The 23,795-nt window shown below is 42.0% G+C and overlaps 1 protein-coding gene across 1 annotated transcript; it reads left to right on the forward strand.

Moving 5' to 3' along the window:
* Nucleotides 1-441: 441 nt before the first annotated feature.
* On the forward strand, nt 442-19,174 carry PI15 (peptidase inhibitor 15). Its single transcript, XM_033155446.1, has 6 exons — nt 442-670; nt 1,176-1,513; nt 16,608-16,726; nt 17,494-17,626; nt 17,748-17,863; nt 18,934-19,174. Exons 2-6 carry the CDS (start codon nt 1,241-1,243, stop codon nt 19,067-19,069), a joined length of 777 nt encoding a protein of 258 aa, XP_033011337.1. The 5' UTR covers nt 442-670; nt 1,176-1,240; the 3' UTR covers nt 19,070-19,174.
* The last annotated feature ends 4,621 nt before the right edge of the window (nt 19,175-23,795 follow it).

Raw genomic sequence — 23,795 nt, forward strand, 5'->3', positions numbered from 1 at the left:
ATGAAAATAAACCTATTAGCAGTGCTTCAAGTGTCAGTTTCACACAGTACTGCCTGATTAACCAAACACTTCTCTGTTGCTCTAAGCTACTGATTGTACATGTTATAATATCATTATATAAAGAAAACTCACGAAAAACAAAATATATGTGCAATTTATCAGATATATATTTATTAGCCCCAGGGATTAGGGAACCAAACTGGATGCCAACTGTGTGTTGGAAGGGGATGGTGGGGGCAGGAAAACTGTGGGAAAGGGGGAACATTTTGAAAGGGAAAAGGGTTGACTTTTGCCTCTTTGTAGTCAGGGGTAGGGGTGTGTGAAATAATAACCTAATATCCCACAGTAAAAACAACAACCCCAAAACAGATGGTACCCAATCACTGTGTTTCCTGTGCAAAACTCCGCCCCTTTCATTTTTGGCTGTGCAAAAGACTCTTGGAAAGATTTGCCCTTCGTGGCTTGCACAGACTAACATATAAAAGCTGTTAGCAGCTCCTGTAGCCAGCCGCTAGAAAGCTTGCAAAGTTTCTCTCTCCCTCTCCGTCTCTTTCTCTTTGAGGGTTTGTAATAAGACACACACTTCTTTCCAAGGGTTCACACTAGAGCACAGACAAGAGCTGTTTAACTTGGAAGGACAATACACTAGGCTTTTTGGTTCTGCAAAGAGGTAAGCCATTGAGCTCTGTCAGTTTGCTTTGCATGCAATTTTCTATTAATGCACATCCTATTTTGCTGGACTCGGATATTAGCCGTACGAGTGAGATACTGTGTTTCCATGTCTTCTCAGGTTTCTTGCCTATCGCTTTGCAGCTGAATATTTATTGCGGGTGTAGGGTGGGGGGAATGAGTGCAAAAGCACATTCCTAATCACCAGGATGGATGGAGCTTTCATTGTCAGGCTATTAGATGCTCTATGCAGTAGTCAGATGGCCAGTAATAAATCCTGTTGTGTGTTACAGGGCAATGTGTGTGTGTGGTTGCTAGGCAACTTGAGACAAAGCAAGGCATTATTTGACTCTCTGGAAACATTATAGTTTGAGTTACCTTATGTAGATGAATAAACAGCTGAAGAGCTAGGTAAAAATACTATAAGGGTTGGGGAAAGCTCATCTGAAAGAGAAAGATATTCACATTCACCCCAATCACATTATTTAACCATTTTCCCTTCACAGATCTTCTGCTTACCGTTGTGAGTTAAAGTAAATCTTTGCTCCCCACCCCACCACCAGGGCCCAAAATGACAGTAATTTCTGCCATCAGTGGTACCCTCTTGATTTCCATTCTCTGTGAAACAAGTGCAATAGAGTCACACAACTCCACTGAGCTGTTCTTGTCAGCCAATAATTACACGGACACTGGAACGGCCTTGAACATTCCTCCAGATTCTGCAAGCCCTCCCAAAACCAGGAGGAAACGATATATTTCACAGAATGACATGATTGCCATTCTGGATTATCACAACCAAGTCAGAGGCAAAGTCTTCCCACCAGCATCTAACATGGAATATATGGTAAGTAGACATTCATTTACTTCCCTACCTACTCCTCAACTTTAGAAAGTATAAAGCTGATGTTTCATGCTACTAAACCAAGGTGGTGCCAAACCGGATGTTGTTGGATTACAACTCCCATCAGTCCTGGGCAGTATGGCCACTGTCCAGGAATGATGGGAGTGGTAGTCCAACAATGATTGGAAGGCAGTACATTGGCTACTCTTAATATTACACTGTGTCATTTCTCCCCCTCTCCTTTACCATCCTCTTTTAAATTAGACCAGTGGCTTTTGAAACCTTTCTAGAGCTTTGAATGAGCAGAATAACCCAAGCCACTTAAGACACAGAAATTTGGGGTAGGGCATAATAGGGGCTGTCATGCCACTATTACAGGTCTGTCTTCAGTTGTGCATATTCTGAATGCCAGTAACCTCTTGCATTAATGCTGCATTGTTTGTATCACTTGCAAGGTGCAATACACATTGATGGTGCTTTCTCTATGCAATACACAAAAACAATCAGAAACTTACTGGAGCAGGGGTAGAGGAGCTTTTCAATCTTCTTTGCAATGGTTCATCTGAATGTAGGGTTCCTACTATACCTAAAATAACAGAATGACCTCCAGGTGTTGTTGAACTCCAGTAGTCATCATCTCTAACCAGCATGGCAAAATGGTCAGGGAATGATGGAATCTGAATGAGGATTTGGGGCAACTTACTCATATTAATTTACAGTACATCACCCTTAGTTTAGTATCCATGCTTTAATGCTCCCATGGTTTTTAAGGGTTAAACATAACCCTAAAAACCATGGCAATATTAAAGCATGGATATTTTTTTAACACTCTGGTTATCATGATATGTTTGTGTGATAATTGGTTTCTGCTTTTGAGAGAGAGAAAGCCAGGAGGAGGAGGAAGTATGTTAACATTGCCATGGGACATATTAACGTTGCAGACTTGAACTGCCATTCCCTCTTTCCAGGAAATCATGGTGCTTGTGGTTCTGTGAGGGATATTACCGATCTGTAAAAGAGAATTCTCATTCTGTTATGCAAACTACAGTCTCCAAGATTCATTCTTTCTTTCTTTTTAAGGGAGGGAGGGAGGGAGAAGTCATGGCAGTTACCTAATGTGAAGCCAATAAGAGTTTGTAGTGGATTGGCTTAGGTTAAGTTCTCCTCCACTGTACCTGACAATGTAGGCTATTGCTCAGGAAAGGTGCATTCAACTGTGCCACAGCACTTTTGAGTTCCCTTCACCTTGGTTATCTCCTGATACAGGGATAGCCCTCCAGATGTTTAAGACGACAACCCCGTCAGCCCAACCCAGCATGGCCCTGCGGCCTTCCAGATGTCTAATAACATCTGGAAGGCCGCAGGTTTCCCATCTCTACCTTAAGGACTAATAATATAAACAGATATAATAGACCCAGGATGAAAACAGAGAGAGGGAGAGAAGGGATCAGGGAAAAACAACTTTAAATTGGAATTCAGCACAAAACCTCCTCCAACCACCTGCTGGAAGAATGGCCTAGAATGGACCATCCTCAGCTTATCTAGGAGTTGGGATCTAGATCATAGATTTCCTGCCACCTTCTCCTACCTCTTTGTCCCCCACAAAAGGCAGCTTTTGAGGAGCAGAAGGCACTGTTTCCTTGTGGTTGAATCTCATACTGCAGTAGCAACATCTAAAATCTATTAATTGTATGGGATGGTGGATCGCCTGGTACTTTACCGCTCCCATATAAGCTGTGCTGATGCCCCACATGCCCCATCCTACCCACATGCTCACCAGATTTTTTTTTAAAAGCGATTGTTTTCTTTAGCTTTGATATTAAAAGAGCATCAAATATGCAACAAAGTAAACAAGAATAGAATGACTTTCTTTGGCTGAAACCCCTCCTTCCTGCTTCATCACTAAAATAACCACCCCATTCCCAGAAAATATAAATTCCATATACAGTGTTGTACATCCAGGTCATTCATCTTCTTCCTTCAACATCAAGGAAAAATACGTAAAACACACAAACACATGAAAACGGGGATCAGAAAGTGCAGGAGATAATCCCAGTGACTGAGCAAACATGCCAGTAGCCCAAGTGTTTAGTCAATGCATTCTAAGGATGGATTCCTGATTCTCCCCTGTTTGCAAAGCTTGCTGTCTTGTATAAGCAGTCTGTGTCTTGGAAGCCAATTTTACCATTTCCGTCATTCAGGTTTGGATTACCTTTGCTGTTGAAGCTTTTCATACCAGACATTTGGCAATAAGTGCAGCACACTGGAACCAAGCTTGCTGAGAGCCAGGAAATGCCCATGTTCTTGGAATGCAGCCAATCATTAAGTTTGTGGATTCTAAGGGACCAGAATACCTTGTGGTATTGACCAAAAAAATTTCAGGACCCAACAGAATCATCAGCTGAGTGAGATGGACCCAACCTTAACTGTATTCCCCACAATGTAAACTAGAAGAAAAATCTTGCTTAACAAGAGTCATGGGGTGAACCAGTTGATAAGCAAGGAAATGGTTGGTTGAATCAGTCTTGTAAATCTAGCAATTCCCATAGTTCTCTCTATGCATGAAACCCTTGCAAATATATAATTGCACAACCGGATTCAGAGCTCTGTTTGCACATTAAAGAGTCTAGATTTGCTCTTCCTCCCTCGTTAAGTTATAATGTTGGGATGGGGGGATGTCAGACAACTACTCAATGTTCAAGAAAAGTGGGAAGGTGTTGAGCGGATGTGCAGTAGCCCTGCCCCCTTTTCACTGCCACCATTGCAGGGAGTCCTGGCATGTGCTGTCTGTGTAGTAAAGTAAACGTACAAATACCTTTCTCACTCACTCTGAATGCACATATGTATGGGTGAGCTAGCTCTTGTGTCCCAATGACCCATCTCTAGCATTCCTTGAACTTGTTGAGAGTTTGTATGGTAAAAGGTAAAGGTAAAGGACTCCAAGATGGTTAAGTTCAGTCAGTTTGACTGTGGGCTGTGGCGCTCATCTCTGCTTTCAGGCCAAGGGAGCCAGCGTTTGTCTGCAGACAGCTTTCTGGGTCATGGGGTCAGCATGACTAAACTACTTCTGGCGCAATGGGACACTGTGATGGAAGCCAGAGCACTCGGAAACTCTGTTAAGCTTCCTGCCACAGCGGTACCTGTTTATCAATTCACGCTGGTATCTATTCAAATTGCTAGGTTGGCAGAAGCTGGGACAGAGCAACGGGGGTTCACCCCACCACGTGGATTCGAATTGCTGACCTTACGATCAGCAACCCCAAGAGACTCAGTGGTTTAGACCACAGTGCCACCGTGTCCCTGCTGAGAGGTTGTATGAACAAGGGCTGTGTACCGGCTCCAGCCAAATCCCAAACCAAATTGGGCAAATCTCTGTCAACCTAGGATTTGACCCAGGGGAGGGTTGAGGCAACCCTCGATTTCCCCAAGTCAGATCAGGTACATTCAGAGCAATCTGGGCCTGTCAAGAGGGCAGGATGTGTGCATCTGGTGGCAAGGAGAGGGGAGAGACATATGAATGCATTTCCTCTCCCACCCTCTTGACCACATGTTTATTTAGGGGTTTAAACCCAAGTAGAGCATTGTGCAAGGCCCATGAATTGGTTTGGCGTGTGGATCTTTGTCAAACCCAGGGTTGGATAGGGCTCTGAACTGTTACATTGAGCCCTGAATCAGATCAGGGTCCATGCACAGCCCTGGTATCAAATGCCCTTTGCCCTGTGTAAGAATAAAGTCACTAACAAGCCAGTCAATATGAAGCAGAAGAAGATTTACTGAGCATGTACTCTGGAGTGGGAAGAAACCAGAGTGTTCCCTAACCTTACAGGAATGGGAAGAGACTCAACCTTCCATTGGGCTCCTACAGCTACCTTTCATAGGAACATGCTCTATATTGAGTCAGACCATTTCTCCATCACACTTAGTGTTGCCTACACTGACTGGCATGAAAAGTATGGGCTCTACCACTGAGGTCTGGCTTCCATGCTCAGTGACAACATGCGCTTGTATTTCATTCTCAAAGGAATTAAGAAAGTATGAATGGGGAGAATAAGCAGGGTGGACAAAAGATGGGAAAACACTTTCCACAACTGGTTAATGCATATGATAGGTGTCCTGTCCATTTTAATTGATGCAATTCTTTAGAAATTGTGTAGTGCTACTGAAAGCTATTCACTTTAGGTATCAACAAAGGACTGGAGAGGAGATGAAACCTCAAAAGGTGCCCTTGATATATTTTTATTAAGGGCCCATGCATTTCAAATCAGCTAGCTCTTCTGGTGGGGTTACCAAACCAATTTAACTAAGAAAGCTAAAACATAAAGCATACTGTCTGCTGAAGTAACTCTGTCTAAAGTAGTAGACAGCACCTAGCATTCTATCTACATCATTACAGGTCATTGTAGCTGTCTTAATGAAACTGGTTCAGTTGCTCCAAAAGCAGAGACACCCGGCTCAAAATCTGTTTGGCCCTAAAACTGTTTCAGGATGACATTTTGGCAGCTTCTACTTTTCTGGGGCTCTTAAATGTGTTTCATAAATGTAGAAGCATAGAAATTTTCATCTTAGCAAGTCAGACCCATGGTCCATCTAGTTCATGGGTCAGCAAACTAAGGCCTGAGGGCCGGATCAGGCCCAATTGCCTTCTAGATCCAGCCCGTGGACGGTCCAGGAATCGCCGCATGGATTGCCAGTGTGTGGATCGCCAGCACGTGCGTTCTTTCCCTCTCCCTCACACGGAGGTGCTTTTCTCCTCAGGGATGGAGCAATCTTGTCCCACGCCAGGCGCCATTGATGGCGGGAGTCGGCTCACCCGCCTGCCTGCCTCAGCATGGCGGCGCTGTGAAGGGGGCGTGTGATGCTGACTGCCGGCTGCTGCTGCATTTTCCTCCTGCTCCCTTTCCCTCAGTTCGCCCTTCCTTCTGTGACGCTTCCTTCGCCCTTCCTTCTGTGACGCTTCCTCACATGCTTTCTTCCTCACCGTCTGCCTCCCTCCCTCTCTCCTTCATTCCTCCCATGGCGTTCAGGCAGGTTGCTGTAGTGGCCACGGCCGCCGCTTGCAGGTTGGCGGGGGGGGGGGGGGGGCTCTGCCTTCTCCGTGGTGCCTCTTGGGAAGCAGCAGCAGCAGCAGCAGGGGGTGGGTAAAAAAGCTCCGCCGGTGCCCCAGTTCCCCTACTTCTATTTGTGGCTCCTCCGCTGGGGCTGCTGCTTCTGTCTTTACTGGCCAACACAGCCTCCTACCCCACCACGGCGCCTGGCTGGCTGGAGAAGCTCAACTGCAGCTATTGGGACAACAACTGGGACAGGTAAAGCGAAGCATCTTCAGGCCTCTTTGTGGTGGGCGAAAAGCATTCATTCCCCCACCCCCAAATATAGTCTGGCCCCCCACAAGGTCTGAGGGATAGTGGACCAGCCCCCTTCTGAAAAAGTTTGCTGACCCCTGATCTAGCTCTCCAAAATTTCAGACAGAACTCTTTCCCAGTTTCACCTGGAGATGCTGGGCCTTCTTCATACATCTGTTCTGCTACTGAGCTACAGCTCAGTGAAGTACTTCTGAGGGTACTTCCCTGTGTGTCCTCATTATTCCTACTTGATGCACAAAGCTGACAAGATTCTCATTTGATCTTACAGGTGGTTATGAGGTATAGGGAAAGAGTTAACTTCCAAGATATGTTGCAGTCATGTTATTTAGGATTTTATAGTTTATGACCAGCATCTTAAGTTGTCCCTGGAATGCTTCAGGAAGCCAATGCACACTCTGGAGCACCTGCCAGTAATGTGATCTTGCCAGTCTAGCCCCCTGGAGATGAATTACTATGTACTACAGCAGCTCTACATATAAAATTTCATTTCTTTGCAGCTTTCAGTGAATGCATTTTAATGTAACAAATAGGCTGGCTCAGCAGAAATTTTGTTACCTACTGAGTAAAGAATTCACATAGTTCTGAAAGGGCTATTGTTTTATTATACAAGAATAATGTTTATCTTAAAGTCACAGGAGCATCTTAGATGGCCACGTATTGCTAACGACTTATCAGCAATATTGACTTATTTTGAGTAGAAAATTCAGAGGAAGGAAGGAAGGAAGGAAGGAAGGAAGGAAGGAAGGAAGGAAAGGCATAACTCAAACTTAATTTTAATAGGTGAACCCTTTTAGGAATAATTAACATATATAATATCAACGGAGATTGTTTTTGACTATATATAGTAAATAATAAAAAAGGACTAGGAGGTGGTGCTCTAGTGTCAAATGGTCTTACTCATGCTTCCCCATCTGAGTTTTGGAACTGTGTAGTGCCAAGAAAATCACTTCAAAAGCAACACTACTTTTCACTGCAGAGTTCAGGAAATTAATCAAGACAAACTGTGGAAATGAAAAGGGGGGAACCCAGAACTATAACAATGGATATTTATTTAATCAATTTTGGAGAGAAAATCTAAATTACTTGTTCTACTGCTACAATTTCTTTTCAGTCTCCAGTTTAAGTTGCAGTCTAAGTTCCATAGGATTCAGCATCTCTATAGGAAACTATAGTTTTCTAACCACATTCCAACACTCATTATTTCAATCTTGTCCACTATTGTAGAGAGCTTCACTGTCTATCTTTCACATCATAGTGGTCAATAGTGGGGAAGGAGGAATTCACTATGTGATGGTCAATTTTCATCTGGTGAAAGTTCTGCTAAACAATAAGAGAAGGAGAATGGTGAATGCATCACATAAAAATATAAGAAGAGCCTGCAGAATCAGGCCAATGGCCAATCTAGTCCAAAATTCTGTACTCACAATGTCCAAGCAGATGCCTGTAAGAAATTGGCAAACAGGACTCAAGCACAAGAGCATTCATTCCTCCTGTGGCTTCCAGCAACTTAGTACACAGAGGTCTTAAGAAGACACTAAAATGGCAGGCCAATCAGGGGAACAACAGCATGTCCCCAGTATGCAATTATTATTGGCGTCCAGTACCATCACCTACAATAATTCTGCAGAGAAGTCTGCCCGTTGCTGGACTCAATGCCCTCTTTGATGTACAGAGTGACACCACCAGGTTTCCATTTTGCTCACTATACTACCCTCAATACTACCCTCTAACTCTTTCTCTTAGGGAAAGAGTTCCATAAGCTTGGCACCACCAAAGAGAAGGCACCACCGCATGTAATTATTAAGCTAGCTCCCAAACACTTTAGTTGAAATGGCATATATTTTGTATCTCTAATCACACACGATCCTCCTTGGCATAAATTCTTACCGCATGATCCTACCTATGTTTAGAAGTATGCAATGGGATTTACTTCCAGGTAAGCGTGTCTAGAAAGTGCAGCCTGAATGAGCCTTTAATTTGATTATAAACTATCCATGTTTCACTGTAAGGTAGTCATTGCAAGTGACACTGGATCCCCATGCATATTTTGAAGCTCAAATTGCAAATGCCACATGCAGTAGTTAGGAACACATTGTTCATGCCTACAAATGTGCTGTACTGAAAGGTCACAAAATGGGTTTGTATTCCAAGGCCACTAGAAAAGGACAAGCCTTCAGAAAACCACAATTGCATGTCTGTGTCAGTTCAGTCTTAGGGACATAGGAAACTGCCTTGCATTAGATCAGACTGGATGCTCATCTAGCCCAATATTTTCTACAGTGACTGGCAGCTGGTCTCTAGAGCTCATGCAGAGCTCTCTCACATCACCTAGTATCTGATTCTTTTCACAGGAGAACCTGAGACCTGGCCCCTGCTGCATACAGAGTATGTGCTTTACTGCTTGGGACTCACCCACACTTCCGCTTGGGTCTGAGCAGTTCTCTGCTTGTCTCATGCTTTTTAGCCATGAGTCCAAGTGGTTTTGCTTTTGCCCCACTGCTTTCCCCAGGAAAACCCACTCTTTAGTGCTGAATTGGAACAAATGGCAATCCGTTGAAAACCCACTTGGCATTTGTTCCAATTATGTGCTAAACTGTGGGTTTTCCTGAGGTGGGGGGGAGTGTGGTGGGGCAAATGGAAGTGTGGACAAGTCCCTAGATAAAATACCACCCCAGCTCAAGTTATGAACTTGCATTCAGTTATGGTTGCATAAAAACCCCCTCTGAATTGTTACAAACTAAAAATGCACACTAAATCACAGGCGTAGGTTCACTCCACTGAATATCCGTAGAACCTTGCAATATTGTTTTGTACATCACAGGAGGTGGCAAAAGGCTGGGAACTCAGTCTTCCCCTGCCTCCAAGTTCCTTTGATAGTAGATAAGTAGGCTTGGGCACAAGGAGTCTTGTGACATGTTTGAACACTGTACCAATTTACTGTTAGTCACCCAAAGCTACTCTAAGAAGTTGTGTTGCTGCAGAACTTGGTGGTTCTACTGCCTCATCTAACTTTCAGTAATGTGTATATAGTATATAGGGGACAAGATGTGATGTGACACCAGCACTCAGAGCTGTTCAGGAGCAAGGTCAGAGAGAAATGGGGAAATGGAGCTACAATTTATATAACTTAGACAATGGCTCTGTGGACTTGCACTGCCAGCCAAATATGGAAGAGACTGCAATTTTGACTAATGTATGGAAATGTTAGGTCCAAAGACATTGCTTGCATTCATCTAGGAGCCAACTACTACCTAGTTAGCATATGCAAAGCACAAGTAGCAGGTGGTTTGGGCTCTACAGCACCCAGGAGAGCTCCCAAATGGCACTTCTAGGAAGGCAGCTGTTGACCCGCTGGAGTGCAATGCTTTTTTGAGCCTTTATATTCAAGCAAAGCCTGAAAACTGTCAGAGTGCTGCTTCTCAGTTACAGAATTTCTAGGGACAGTATGCTGGCCTGTGTTGCCATTGAATGGTCTTGGACTGTGAACAATGCCCAGCTAATCAGATACACAATAGACAGTTCATAATATCAACCATCCAATAAAATTAAGCCCACTGAAGATTAACCTCAGTAACCACCATACTACGTTGACTCAACCTTCAGACTACAGAGAAGGTGACCTTCCCATCCCCCCCAAACAAAAAGTATTTAATGAGTGAGGAAACTCTTACATAAACAAACCTGCTGCCAATCATCTTGCAGTTACTTTGGGTAGTTCGTAAGTTAATTATTGTGCTAATCAAAATGATGGGACAGGGAGAAAAGAAAAGAAAAGAAAAGATGTGTGAATGAAGAAGAGAAATACATCGTTCAGTCAAAGTTTTTAAATATTTTCACTGCAGCGATGCCCACTGCCAAAGCTAAAAGTTACCGTTCAACTTAAAAAGAGGCTTATCTCTTCAGCAGAGGGAAACTGCTGTGTCTGGCAGAGCAAGTGGATTTCTTGAAGGGAAATCTCTTGTGCATTCATGCCTCTTCTTTAGATCCCAACCCAGGAACCAACTGGGTAAAATCCCTGCCTCAGAGCTGCTTTCAGTAGCTCATTTCTATATTTGAGATTTGAAAACACATGCCGGGCAGTAGCCAGGAACTAATTGAAAGCATACATCTTCAAAGCTTTAGAATACCAGAGGCAAATATTATAAATGTGTCTAATAACGATCCTGGGACTTTCTCTTCAGGCCATAGCTTTTTACTGACATGAGACCATTCTGACATTATAAAGTCACAACTCCTGCCTTTGGTTTTTTGTGAGATAAATCTTTGCTTACATTTCCAACATGCGAGAAAGGAAATGCAACATCAGAAGCAGCCGTCGGTGTGCAATGTCAGCCAAGAAACATTAACAAGGTCATAGTCATGTTCTTATCATTGTTTTGCCTTGATTTTGGCCAGACTGTCAAAGTGAATGTTTCCAAAACTGAACCTTGACTGGGATATACATGGATACATTAAGAGCACATAATGTCTTTAACACCACAAGATATGCATCTGTTTAAATGCACAGCTATGTTTTTGAAAATTGGCCAGGTCCCTATGAAGCTTTTAATGCCGTATTAAAATCTGAGAATGTGTAAAAAGCTGCAGATTTTTCAACTGACTGCCCTTCCCAGTCCCCCCAAATGATATAATCCACATGGTGGCTTTTTTTTGCAGCAGCCGGCTACAGACTGAACTAAAATTCTTATTGGAAATGTTAAAAAAAAATCAAGCCAGGAAATGTGTTAACAATGAAAGATCACAGAGCAGTTTTAACAAATAGACATTGGAAAGGATCTCCTTTTAGTACAAAGCGCTTCCTGAACTATTAAAAAAAGAAAAAAAGAAAAAAAGGAAGCAAGGAAGGAATGGCCTAGTTTGAATAGCTATGGCATGAGTGCTTCACTCCAGTTCTCCTGAAAGTGGCCTGATTGGAGGAATATGTACCATATGCAAATTTAATATTTGTGGAAAGTCTTTTAAAAGATCAGCCATCCCAAAATAAATGCAGCCAGATCCCTTGTGCAAGGCAGACATCAGAATTGGGCATATATTAATGATTCAGTACAATCACTGTCTGAACTGTTGCCTCAGTTCTGAATGTAGAAAGATCCTATCATATGAGATTCTGTATTTGACATATCAAGGAGTTCAGGGCTGTGCACCGAAACATATGGAAACTATTCCCCTTGACATCGTTAATTCACTTCCATATCTGAAACAAAACAAAGGGATATTGCGGGTTTTGAGCTATTTAAGAACAGAATATTCAGTGATGTCACAGAATAAAAATTGCATCCAAAGAATATAATTCCTAGAAATGCTGGGAGACTAACAGTGGAATATAGAATTAGGATTTGCATGACGAGTTTTGCAAGAGCTAAAATTAATCTGTAAGACTTTGCAAGATATTTATTCTGCTGATGAAATAACAGAGGTTTTATTGAAATAAACACAAGCAAGGGAAATTTTTCCATATCTATCAGAAGAACTCCATAGAGCATGGTAAATACAGTTCCTTGAATTTTGACAGGTAGAACATGAGAGGTTTCAATCCAGGTCTGTGTGCCATCATGCACAGACCACTGCCTCTTGGTCTTAGTTCTCACTTTGTGAAATGGAAACAGCAGTAGTCAACCACACAGGATTAGAAGTAAGCACTGTGCATGTTTTGATAATAAAAGTTAAGTATTTTAAATAAAGGGACAGGCTTCCAGATCAGCTTCATCCCTAACTTGGTACTGTACAAATGCCACTGAATTTAGTTTGAAAAAGAAGCCTAAAGCTACCAGTTTGGGATAGTGAAGTTCATATTTGACATCCAATAATTCCATTATTTTGAATGGATAATGGAAAAGATTTTTAAATAAGCAGCCTTTCACTGTTTCTAGCTATGTGTACACACACACACACACACACACACACACACACTGACCAGTGTTTAACAGCAGTCTGCAAATAGTCTTGGAAATATACAATATAGTTTCATATATGACATTGTTTTCCACCTGTGCTTATCTGTGAGCCTCTATAGCTATTGGCTGAAGTTCTGTGATGTCCTAGAATGGTAAGAAACAAACATTCTACATGTTGAAAGGAATGACTCCATTTTGGAAAGTTGGCAAACAGTTCAAGGTCTATTAAAGATTATTTTGGGATTGGGAAACTATGGGCAGCATCCAACTAAGTTTTACTTGGGTAGATGCATTGAAATTAATGGACCCGTGTTAGTCCTGTCCAGGCACAGGCAAACTCAGCCCTACAGATGTTTTGGGACTGCAACTCCCATGATCCCTAGCAAACAGGACCAGTGGCCAGGGATGATGGGAATTGTAGTCCCAAAACATCTAGAGGGCCGAGTTTGCCTATGCCTGGTCCTGTCTATTGATTTCAGCAGGTCTATTCTAGATACAACTCATTATTTATATTCAAGCAGATCTGTTGACCCACACTTCCTACCAATTATTGGATGGAGTGTGAAATAGGACTAGAATTAGATGTCTGAGAATAGTTTATTAAGGGGAGGGGATTTCTCACAAGTGTAGCAACCTCTTGCTGCATGCATACATTTTTATAAGTCCAGAAGTGAAGGTGGTCTATGGGATATTATCCCTGCTGCACATCAAGAAAATCTATACATGGCAACCTCAATGGATGGATACAATTAACTTCAAATATTGAGCCAAAGCTTTGTTTATAGTTCTTTAATAGATTACATAGTTACTAATCTAAAACACACACACACACACACACACACACACACTCATAGAAAAGTGCCAATTGCTAGCTGATCACAGTATTAATTCATTTCTATTAGTATATGGACTTTCCAATAGATTACAAATGCAAGAATGATTTCTTTGCAAAGGGACAGCTCAGAATCCAGGTGATCTCATAGCTGAAATAAATACATAATGAAAGCCAAATCTGTCTGTATAAATTCCAATGAGCTCATGTGTTTTCATCACTTAGTATGGACTGAAAAGGAGAGGAGAGGCATTTTCCAGTCATGGGTAAAAGGCAAGCAGATAGAGAAGTGGTTTCCTCTATATTAAATGCTTGGCCATATATGGTGATTGCTACATAGGTTGCATGCGTCCATTGAACTGCTTAAAGAAACAAAGGTCCATAATACAAATGGCCAAGAAAACATCTCTTTCTACCTGCAACACATAGCAGACTGTGGGTGGGTGGTGGTGTTAGAGCCAAGTTAAGCTGCAAAACATCTTGTACCCTAATTGTTTTCCCAAAGCTGTGACACAAGTGCTTGTCCACTGTTCAAGTCAAGAATCTTTTGATCCACCTACACAGGCTGATACAACAATCTCTCTTTAGTCTTCAGTGTAGTGAAATACCCTCCTTGAAAGTTGTCACTGCCTGGATCTCCCAGCGTGTTCTTCTCTTCCTAACAGCAGCTGTAGGGGAGGGGTTTTAGATCAGGTCACAATGTAAGTGGGGTGTGGTTAACCCTTTTCCTTGTGCTAACTCCTGAAGCAAAATTCCTCCTCTCTGAGCTGCTTAAGCAAGAAAGGTGTCTGTATCGTGCCCTATTCCCACCCACCCCTTCTGGAGCCAACAGCAATTTCAGAGGGTTGTTTTGCATCATGGAATCCATGCTGGAGAAGGAGTTAAAAATTCCCTTCTGCCTTGCCACAGAGCCCAATCCAAATCTTCCTGCCACAATATATGGCATTTGGGAGATCTAATCACAGGACCCTTGCAACAGGTGTACTTTGACCCTAAGTTAAACACTATTCAAACACTATTCATTTAAAGCACTTTGATACTACTTTAAACAGTCATGGCTCCCCCCCCCCCAGAATTCTGGGAGCTGTATTTTGTTAAAGGTATTGAGAATTGTGAGGAGACCCCTACCCTCCCTCACAAAGCTACAAGTCTCAGAATAGCTCTGCCAAATGGATCACTGTGAGGTGAAAACATTTCCAAGCACCCTAGAAATGACTGCATATTTGGATCTGATTCTTCATGTTATGTCAAGTGGGAAGGACATTCCAGAGATTACATCAGATTATTCACACCCAATATCGTCCGTATACTTTTTTAAACAGAGGGACATGATTTAGGCATATGGACTCATGTGCCTTGGAATTGGTTTCCTTGACTGAAAAGAAAAACCTACTTCTCTCTCTCTCTGTGTGTGTGTGTGTGTCACACACACTTATTCTATGGCGAGTGTTTACTTATATTATATACTGTATATATTTTTAGTATTGTTTATTTACTGCCCTTTAACAAAGCATTCTCATGGTGGGCTCCCATAATAAAAACAGCAATGCTAAAATAACAGAAATAAAACATGTAACACAGTAGGTATAATGCAGCGTTAAAACAACTCTGAGTGAAGATCTGAAACAAGATCGAAAAGTATTCTGATGCACACTCAAGTCCAAAGTTATTGGTTGGCCTTTTTACCAGTCGTTCAGTCTTAGCCTTACATGTCCCACTCAGGGGGTTGTGGTGAGGCTAAACTGCAGCTGGGAGGAAGGGTGGAATACAAGTGCAGTAAATTGTCTATTCAACATTACATGCCTGTGCATGTTTATTCAGAAGTAATTCCCACAAGTTCAATGGGATTTCCTTTATAGCAAAGCACTGATCACCTCTGCGCATTATCAAAATGCATGGAAAGAGGCAATGCCAGCTAGCTTGCCCCCCCATCCCCGTCCCCCACCATTTAGGCCTTTGCATGCAAAGCAAGAAGGTCCGAAGGGATCTGTGTGCTTGTGCATTTGATAGGATGTGCTCAGAATCCTCCGCACCAACAGGGGCCAGCAACAACACTTAGGATTGTAAGCTTGCCCAGCAAATAAATGTGATGATTCCCCTTCAGATCTTCCCCTTCAATGCACCAGTGTCATGGATAAAGTTGGCAGGGGCAGAGATGCTGGCAGCAGGTGTACTGCACACAGCCCCATACCTCCTTTCATATATTCTGAGAACTGCATAGGTAAATGCCTGAAAAAGCTTATACATGCATAGAATTAAGCCTCAGGGGGCCTGCCAGACATCATTTTTATTGTGCATTCATGACGATTTATGCTCATGATGCTATCGAGGCAGTCTCTTGTGATTCTGTGTCCAAGACTATTTGCATTTGGGTGGTCATACTGCTTCCAAGCAATGCGCACCCTGTAATTTTCTGCTGAAGTCCTGTAACTTTTTTTTAAATCACAAATGTTCTGGTTTGGGTTTTTTGTCACACTTTTATTGTGCCAGAGCACCTCCAGGTAGCAATAACATGGGAGAAGCAATGGGTGAAGCATAGCGGAACTAAAGCAGAATAATTCCATTACCAATGCACTAATATTGTATCAAGAGCATCGTGCAGAATGCACCCACAATAAAGCACCCATTTAGAGGGGTCCTGAGTTAGCTGAGTCACCACCATCATGTTTGGTCGATCCATCAGGCTCGTGTAAGAAAAATGGCAGAAGTGACCAATCTGATTTAGGGAAGAGGGAAAGTTCTGGCACACCCCATGCAGTTGCCTTCAACTCTCTCTGTTTCATACGCAGTGCTGTTTTTATAGAAAAAGAGGTGCTGGAACTCACCACGAATGCCTCCCTTGTTCACTTCTAATGGCAATGGAGCCCACTTGAGAGGTGCCAGAACTGAGTTCCATTGAACTCCGGCTGAAAAAAGCCCCACTCCCACTTAATACAATGCAGCTAATATTTTAGAACTCCCCCCGCCCCATCTTTGTGTTCAGTATTACTAAAGAATATGTATTTTTCCAGGTGTGGGATGAAAATCTAGCCAAGTCTGCTGAAGCATGGGCTGCCACCTGCATTTGGGACCACGGCCCTTCTTACTTATTGAGATTCTTGGGACAAAATCTGTCAGTACGGACTGGAAGGTGGGCAGATGACTTGTAGCATATCTTCATTCAATGTATTTTGGCAACAGTTACCCTGATGCAGAAGATTCCTGAGAACATTGGCACAAACGCAGCCCCTTTCACTTAGTTAATGAGCCAGCTTCACACATGCAATAGGATCCAGGGACAGAGCATTCCTTTCCAGTGAAGTAAACAGAGAAGCCTATTTGTGCAGGAGTACTCTGTGTACACACATGGATCAGCACAGGGGTCTGACACAACACAGTGACTGTTGCTATTTTGGTAAAGAAAATTATTGCGATGTGGGTCCAAGAATGCATGAGATACAAATTAGGCAAGGAGATTGCTCTTTAGTTGTTGTAAATGTATGCAAATGTCCACATTTCATTTTTTTAATATTGTTTTATTGTTCGCCATTTGGAAACTTGTGGGATACCAATTCTAAAAGGACATATACATAAAAAAATAAAATACGGTAATCACTTTCACAGCTCTATCCAGCAAAATCAGTAGCTACACAAATAACAGATCATGTATAAGTATCAGCAACACTCTAGCATCAAACAGAGCATGCATTTTCTTCAGCATGTCCCACAAAAATATAGGTCAGTTTTTCAAGACACCATGATCATGGAAATCGTAGTCACTCTGTAAGAGGCCAGAGCGTACCTAAGTACTTGATCATGTGAAGGAAATAATCACAGCTCAATACCTGTCTTATGCACATCAATAATGTTGAACATTCAGAAATGTCCCTATCTCCCTGTGACTTCAATCACACCTAGGTATCGATCTATTCTCCAGCTGGTGAAGCCATGGTACGATGAAGTGAAAGACTATGCCTTTCCGTATCCTCAAGACTGTAATCCAAGGTGTCCACTGAGATGCTATGGGCCCATGTGCACACATTACACCCAGGTGATTTGAATTCAGCTTTTCATACATCAATATCATGCTTCGGTTCCATGCTTGGCTCCCTACGCTATCTGTGTTTCTCTCCACACTTGACTTTAACAAATGGATATTAATCTTTCTTCAGATGGTTTGGGCCACTTCCAATCGAATAGGCTGTGCAATCCACACATGCCACAACATGAATGTCTGGGGGTCAGTCTGGCGACGAGCTGTTTATTTGGTATGCAACTATGCCCCAAAGTAAGTAGCTCTTTTTTTTCTTTTCACCAGCTTTCATATTAGCATGCAGTCTATCTGACTGAGCTGACTCATCATCTTTTCAGTGGTGCAACAGAGCAAGAAGAGGCTGGAAAGCGCAGATCTGGGGCTTTTTTTTTTCACAGTATGAGTGATGATGTCATCTGCCAGAGTGCCAGGGTAGATCCTCCTTGCTCTGTACAGCAAATGAGGAGATAATGGCACTTTCAAGTTTTTCTGTCTACTCTCTTCTATCCTTTGTGACAGATGAGAGTAGAGCAAGGGTGGGTAATCAGACTCTGAATACCATTAACTTCTGAGGGCACAGTCAATGGGCAGGGATGATGGGAACTGTAACCCAGCAACATCTGGAAGGACATGGGTTTTCCAGCATTGGCAGCTTCTCTGCCACATCTGGGTTGCAGGGCCAGGCAGGGGTTCTTCTTCAAAGCCTGGCATTCTTGGTTAGGTGGCCAGGCTTTGTCCATACACTAAATTCGCAGTCACAGGGGCTAGAAACTTGAATAACATGAATATCACATCTGATTATGATACTATTCCATATCAAGAACCAAAGTCTGGAATTTTGTTCTTCTTCTTCTTCACCAAATCACAAAATAGACTTAGCATACAACAACAACAACAACAACAACAACATTTTATTATGGTCGCAGACCAGTATAAGGAGGGAGGGGTACAATCATTAAAAAAACAACAACATGTGTTTTGTTTTTGTTTTTTTTAAAAAAACTAAACTAAAAGTAGTTAAAACAGAAAATATATATAAAAGTCCATAAGAACCCAAAAGAGGCTAAGAAGGTCTAAAAGGAGGGTTGGGAACATCAGGCAAGAGTGAAAGAGCACAAAAGGATAAGACAACAGTTAACAGTCTACAGAGCACTCCAATACAAGTGCTCATTATATCTAGTTTGTGGCACAGATCATCTGAGCGCTGCTGTGCAGAATCTTTAGCCCTAAATAACAGATAGAAAACTAAACCTAATTGATCTGTTGGAGAGATACTTCAAACAGTGATTCTATGTGCTAATCACATTATTACTTTTCTTCCTCAGGGGGAACTGGATTGGAGAAGCGCCATATAAAGTAGGGGTGCCGTGTTCTGCTTGCCCTCCCAGTTATGGAGGATCTTGCACTGACAATCTTTGCTTTCCAGGAGTAACATCAAACTACTTATATTGGTTTAAGTAAAACAGTGCAGCATCCCAATAACTCTTCTGGTCAAATGAGACTGTAACAAAATATTGTATATTGAACTTTGCACATATTGTATGTAAATAATTTTAATATTATTAATAATAAAGGTGAAGTAGTTTGAGTAATTAGATTTCTGGATGTGGCAAAAATCCTTTTCAGCACTGCTTAATTGACAGAGTCACCCTTCCAGATCACTGATAGGCAGAGAGGGATATCATATATTTACAAAGAGAGAAAAAAGGAAGCTATAGAAATAGCAAGTAATGGATTGATCCACAAAGAATCTCAATTGGGGTACTTGGATTTAAGGTAATTAAATTCTACTTCCTTAAAAGTCATTGGGAATATATATTTTCTTATCTTCAAAAACTCCACCATTACAGGGTTGTAGTGATATGCAATGTTCTGAGTTTCACAAATGTCTTCTAGTCAAACTGGCAAAATAGAAGATATGTACAAATCAAGCAATTTGAGGAACGCAAATTAGCTCTGTAATAGAACAAAATCACCTATGAATTATTCTTTTGTGTGTCTGTCATTCTTTAGAATGAGAAAAGCAAGTGCATTCTAGTAAAATAATAATCATAATGCAGAACCCCATATGTTTGTAAAAAGGGGGGGAGGTGGAGGTCTTCAGACAGTTTTGTGAGGAAAAATTTACTTAAATCTTAACAGTGTATATATTTTGTACAGGGTTCTTGTTCTAGAATCTAAGCAGTACTGAGAAAATATTCTAGTTTATTTCTTTTCTTAAAGCATGTGTGTTAATGCAATTGTGGCCCAGTGCTATGGACTGATTTTATCTGTGAGGGCACAAATAATGGAAAACATTGCTGCAGCAAGTAACATCCTAGCCATGTCAAAAGAGGCAGAACTTTCTGGCTATGCCCTTCTTGACACATCCTTTCTGACCAGATGCTCATACCTGAAGCCATAAAAGTTTCCTAGGGCACTGCAGGGTGGTCCCCTTACCCCCTTGCATTGGTACTCCCTGTTGGCAAAGCAGACCTGATAACTACTGTCGTGCTAATGCAGGTCCCAGGACCACATCAAGATGTTCAGTAATATTAGATGGAGCTCTTAGGCTCCTTCATTCATGGTAGAAAATTTGCTGCATTTGCCTTGTTCAGATTTGCTGTTCCCTAGGACCAAGGGACCCAGGTGGCACTGTGGGTTAAACCACAGAGCCTAGGGCTTGCTGATCAAAAGGTCAGCAGTTCGAATCCCTGCAATGGGGTGAGCTCCCATTGCCCGGTCCCAGCTCCTGCCCACCTAGTAGTTCGAAAACACATCAAAGTGCAAGTAGATAAATAGGTACCACTCCGGCGGGAAGGTAAATGGTGTTTCCATGCGCTGCTCTGGTTCACCAGAAGCAGTTTTGTCATGCTGGCCACATGACCCGGAAGCTGTACACTGGCTCCCTCGGCCAGTAACGCGAGATGAGCACCGCAACCCCAGAGTCGGAGATGACTGGACCTAATGGTCAGGGGTCCCTTTACCTTTACCTATGACCATGTCAGACTCAGTTCAGTACCTTTATCTTTAACTGGCTCTGTTCTGTTAAACTAGGTAACAGAGTGGTGAGTGATAGTTGTGATTGAGCCTTTGCAGTCATATATCTGAATGAAATGCCAGGCAGAGTAAGCATATTTGCTGCAGATGACCACAGTAACATGTGGATGTCTGGAGATGGGGCTAGCAGCATGCAGGTGATAGAGGTAGGGCCAGGAGCACAATACTGCTCCCCATAATTATGTAATATCCCCTTCACATGTTACTAAAAAGAGCTAAAGAGTAATTGATAAAGAGTTACTAAAGAGCTAAAGAGTAACATCAAACTGATTTTACTCTTTTGAAATAAGCTGTTGTTCTTTTTGTATGAATGATCTCTAGGGAGAGGATGAGTGTTGAGAAAAATTCAAATCTTATATATTTTTAATATTTTCGGGGGGGGGTAAGTATGACATTAAAAACGCAATACTTTTTTAAAAAAACAAACAAACAGTGTTTATGCTTTCTAAACAGAACTAGTAACTGTAAATATATGATTTTGTAATGTAGCAGAAACTATTACATACATAGGGTACTGTTATCTGTTATTCGTCTACATTGTATGAATAAGCTGATTCTGTGGAATAGCTGTCTTTCAACAGTTCAAGTAACAAAAGTTTTCTATTATCAAAGAGGTGCATAAGCTTTTTCACACAACAATGGTGCTAAGAATGGGTGAAAGTCTGACTGCATTGAAAGCAATGACTTAAAAACAAACAAACATTCCTTTCGGTGAAGCCAGGATTAACCCACCTGTCCATTATAAACGCACTGTCAAGTGCAACAGGAAACAAAAATGAGATAAGCTATTTCATAAGAGCAGCTTCTTTTTAAAAAGGCAGCAAGTTTTGGAGGTTTCAAAAGAAGTTTCCCCTCCATACAGCTAGGAGACATTTCAATGCATCACATATTTGACTTATATGACTGAAGAATAGTATGGAGAATGAAGAACGTTTTAAAATACTGTGTTTACCTGTAATCTTGTGTTACTTACTATCAGCTTTTGGTTGATCGGTGCCAGTGGGTTTTAAACTAGGTTCCTCAGAAACACAGGGTTTATCAATAAGATGTTCAGCAGTGGCAGTCAAACAGTTCCTGAAAGACAACCTTGGTTCATCTCTATTATTACAGTATTGATCTTCTGTGATGTAAAGGAAAGGTGGTTTTATTTCGGTGCCTTCAGTTAGTGTGGGGAAATGGGAAGAGCCTAGCAGGCCCAGAGGCGTAGCAAGCCCAGGTGGTCCCCGGTGTGGAATTGTTTTTGTCAGCCCCCCCCCCCCACGCCGCTGGCAAACCCTGGGAGCAAGCCGCAAAGCGAGGCAGCCTCACTCCGCAGCTTGCCCACAAACCTGCTCGCCGCTCTTCCTCTTCCCTGCATGCCCCCGCCGAGGCCGCTGCCAGTGCACTCCGCTTTTGTGAGCAGAACACGCTGGCGGCGGCTTTGGCGGCGGGGAGGGAGAGGCACCCAGAATGTCACCCACCTCCAGGGTGGCACTGGGGTCGGAAAGCACCCATCGCCCCCACCTTGCTACGCCACTGAGTAGGCCAGGCCAGTGACTGATTGGCAGGTGCATATGTTCCTTAGCAGAACAATATGGGTTTCTTGGCAAACAAACTTACAGTATGTAGAAAACATTCCTTGACTATATGAGATTTGAAAGCCATTGGTTATATAATAGCAATGTTGAGAAATGTACATTTGCCTCCATGGCCAGTATCAAATGGTGATTGAGAGAACAGCTCTGTGTGAGGCTATGTCTTTTTTTGCTAACAACAAGGGGAACATTCTAGAGAGAGCTTACACAACAATCCATCAAATATCTGGAGCAACAGCTACACAACTGCTGTCTTGCTTCACTGCTGGCAAATACACGGTGTACAAAATTGGAGCAGCACAAATGTGGCATGTGCTGCACTTTCTTTTTTAACAGAGGAGAAATTCTGGTGACTAGTCCCTGCAGTCTTTCACTGGAATTGCTATTTTTCCTCAATGCCTTCATTATTACAGGGCTGCATGTTGATGAAGTTTAGGGTGACTTCCTGACTGGTATAGGCATGCCATTGTAAAAATACATTTTTGGAACATTGCAATCTTTTTCTCCTTCAAATATGAAACAAATATTTACCAAAAAATGGGGGTGGGGGGACTAGAACAGATGCATGGTGAATCAGTGGGGACCCAGGACTAGGAAATGGCTAGCTTGTCCAAAATGTTGTTAGCAGTCTAACACAGCTTTCACATGTTTTAATAATTACTTGAGTATTTTGGCTGATTTCCTCACCAAACAACCATTTTTGTGCTAATGTTTCGTGCTTATAGTGTTAACGACACATGATGGTGCTAGAAATGTTTTCTTTGAGTGGCAGCTTTACTTTTGATATTATCAAATGTGCCCTGATGATTGTCACCTTCATGACAAGAAGAAGCAGATTGTCCTATAGGATACACAAAATCTCTTTACCAAAACACTCCACATCCTATGACATCAACAATCAGGTTATTTTAATGGCTATCAAATGAATCTTTAGTAAAACAAATGAGATGAGAAAAGAATATAGGCCATGCAAACTAGTGGCTTAGGTTTAAAAGGGAACCAATTTGCTTCGGTAGAGTGCGGTACCAAAAAAATACAGTGGTACTTAAAAAACAAAACAAAATCTCACCGTTTTTGTAGGCTTGGAATTTATAACTTATTGATAGAAGCCTTTTGATTGATTTGAAAATGTCCTAATTAATCAGAAAGTGGTTTTAAATGAACCTTACTATTAAAAAAAATATAAGTAGTTCCTTTTGGGCCTTGTCAATGTTGGTTTGACCAGGGCACCAAAGATTTCCACAGGGATGGGGTAGGGCTGTTCTGCTACATGAAGGGAATAGGAATCTTTGAACAACTCTTGACAACTACAGTTCCCAGGGTACTTTGCAGGGGAAGCCATGCTGTTTAAAGTGGTATGATACTGCTTTAAATGTATAGTGCAGATGGGGCCTGATAAAAGCAAAACTGATTATTGCAATCCTTCTGAAAGAATGAACATGAAAATGATGGCATATTCAAATAGTTTTTTTTATCTTCTACAAGAAGGGAAATATCAGTGGAACTGAATATCAGTCAGATCACAACAATAATCAAACTTCACAATCTGAAGCTGTAAAATCCTTGTTGACTAT

This window comes from Lacerta agilis, chromosome 7, assembly GCF_009819535.1.
Source record: "Lacerta agilis isolate rLacAgi1 chromosome 7, rLacAgi1.pri, whole genome shotgun sequence".
In the NCBI taxonomy this organism is placed as follows: domain Eukaryota; kingdom Metazoa; phylum Chordata; class Lepidosauria; order Squamata; family Lacertidae; genus Lacerta; species Lacerta agilis.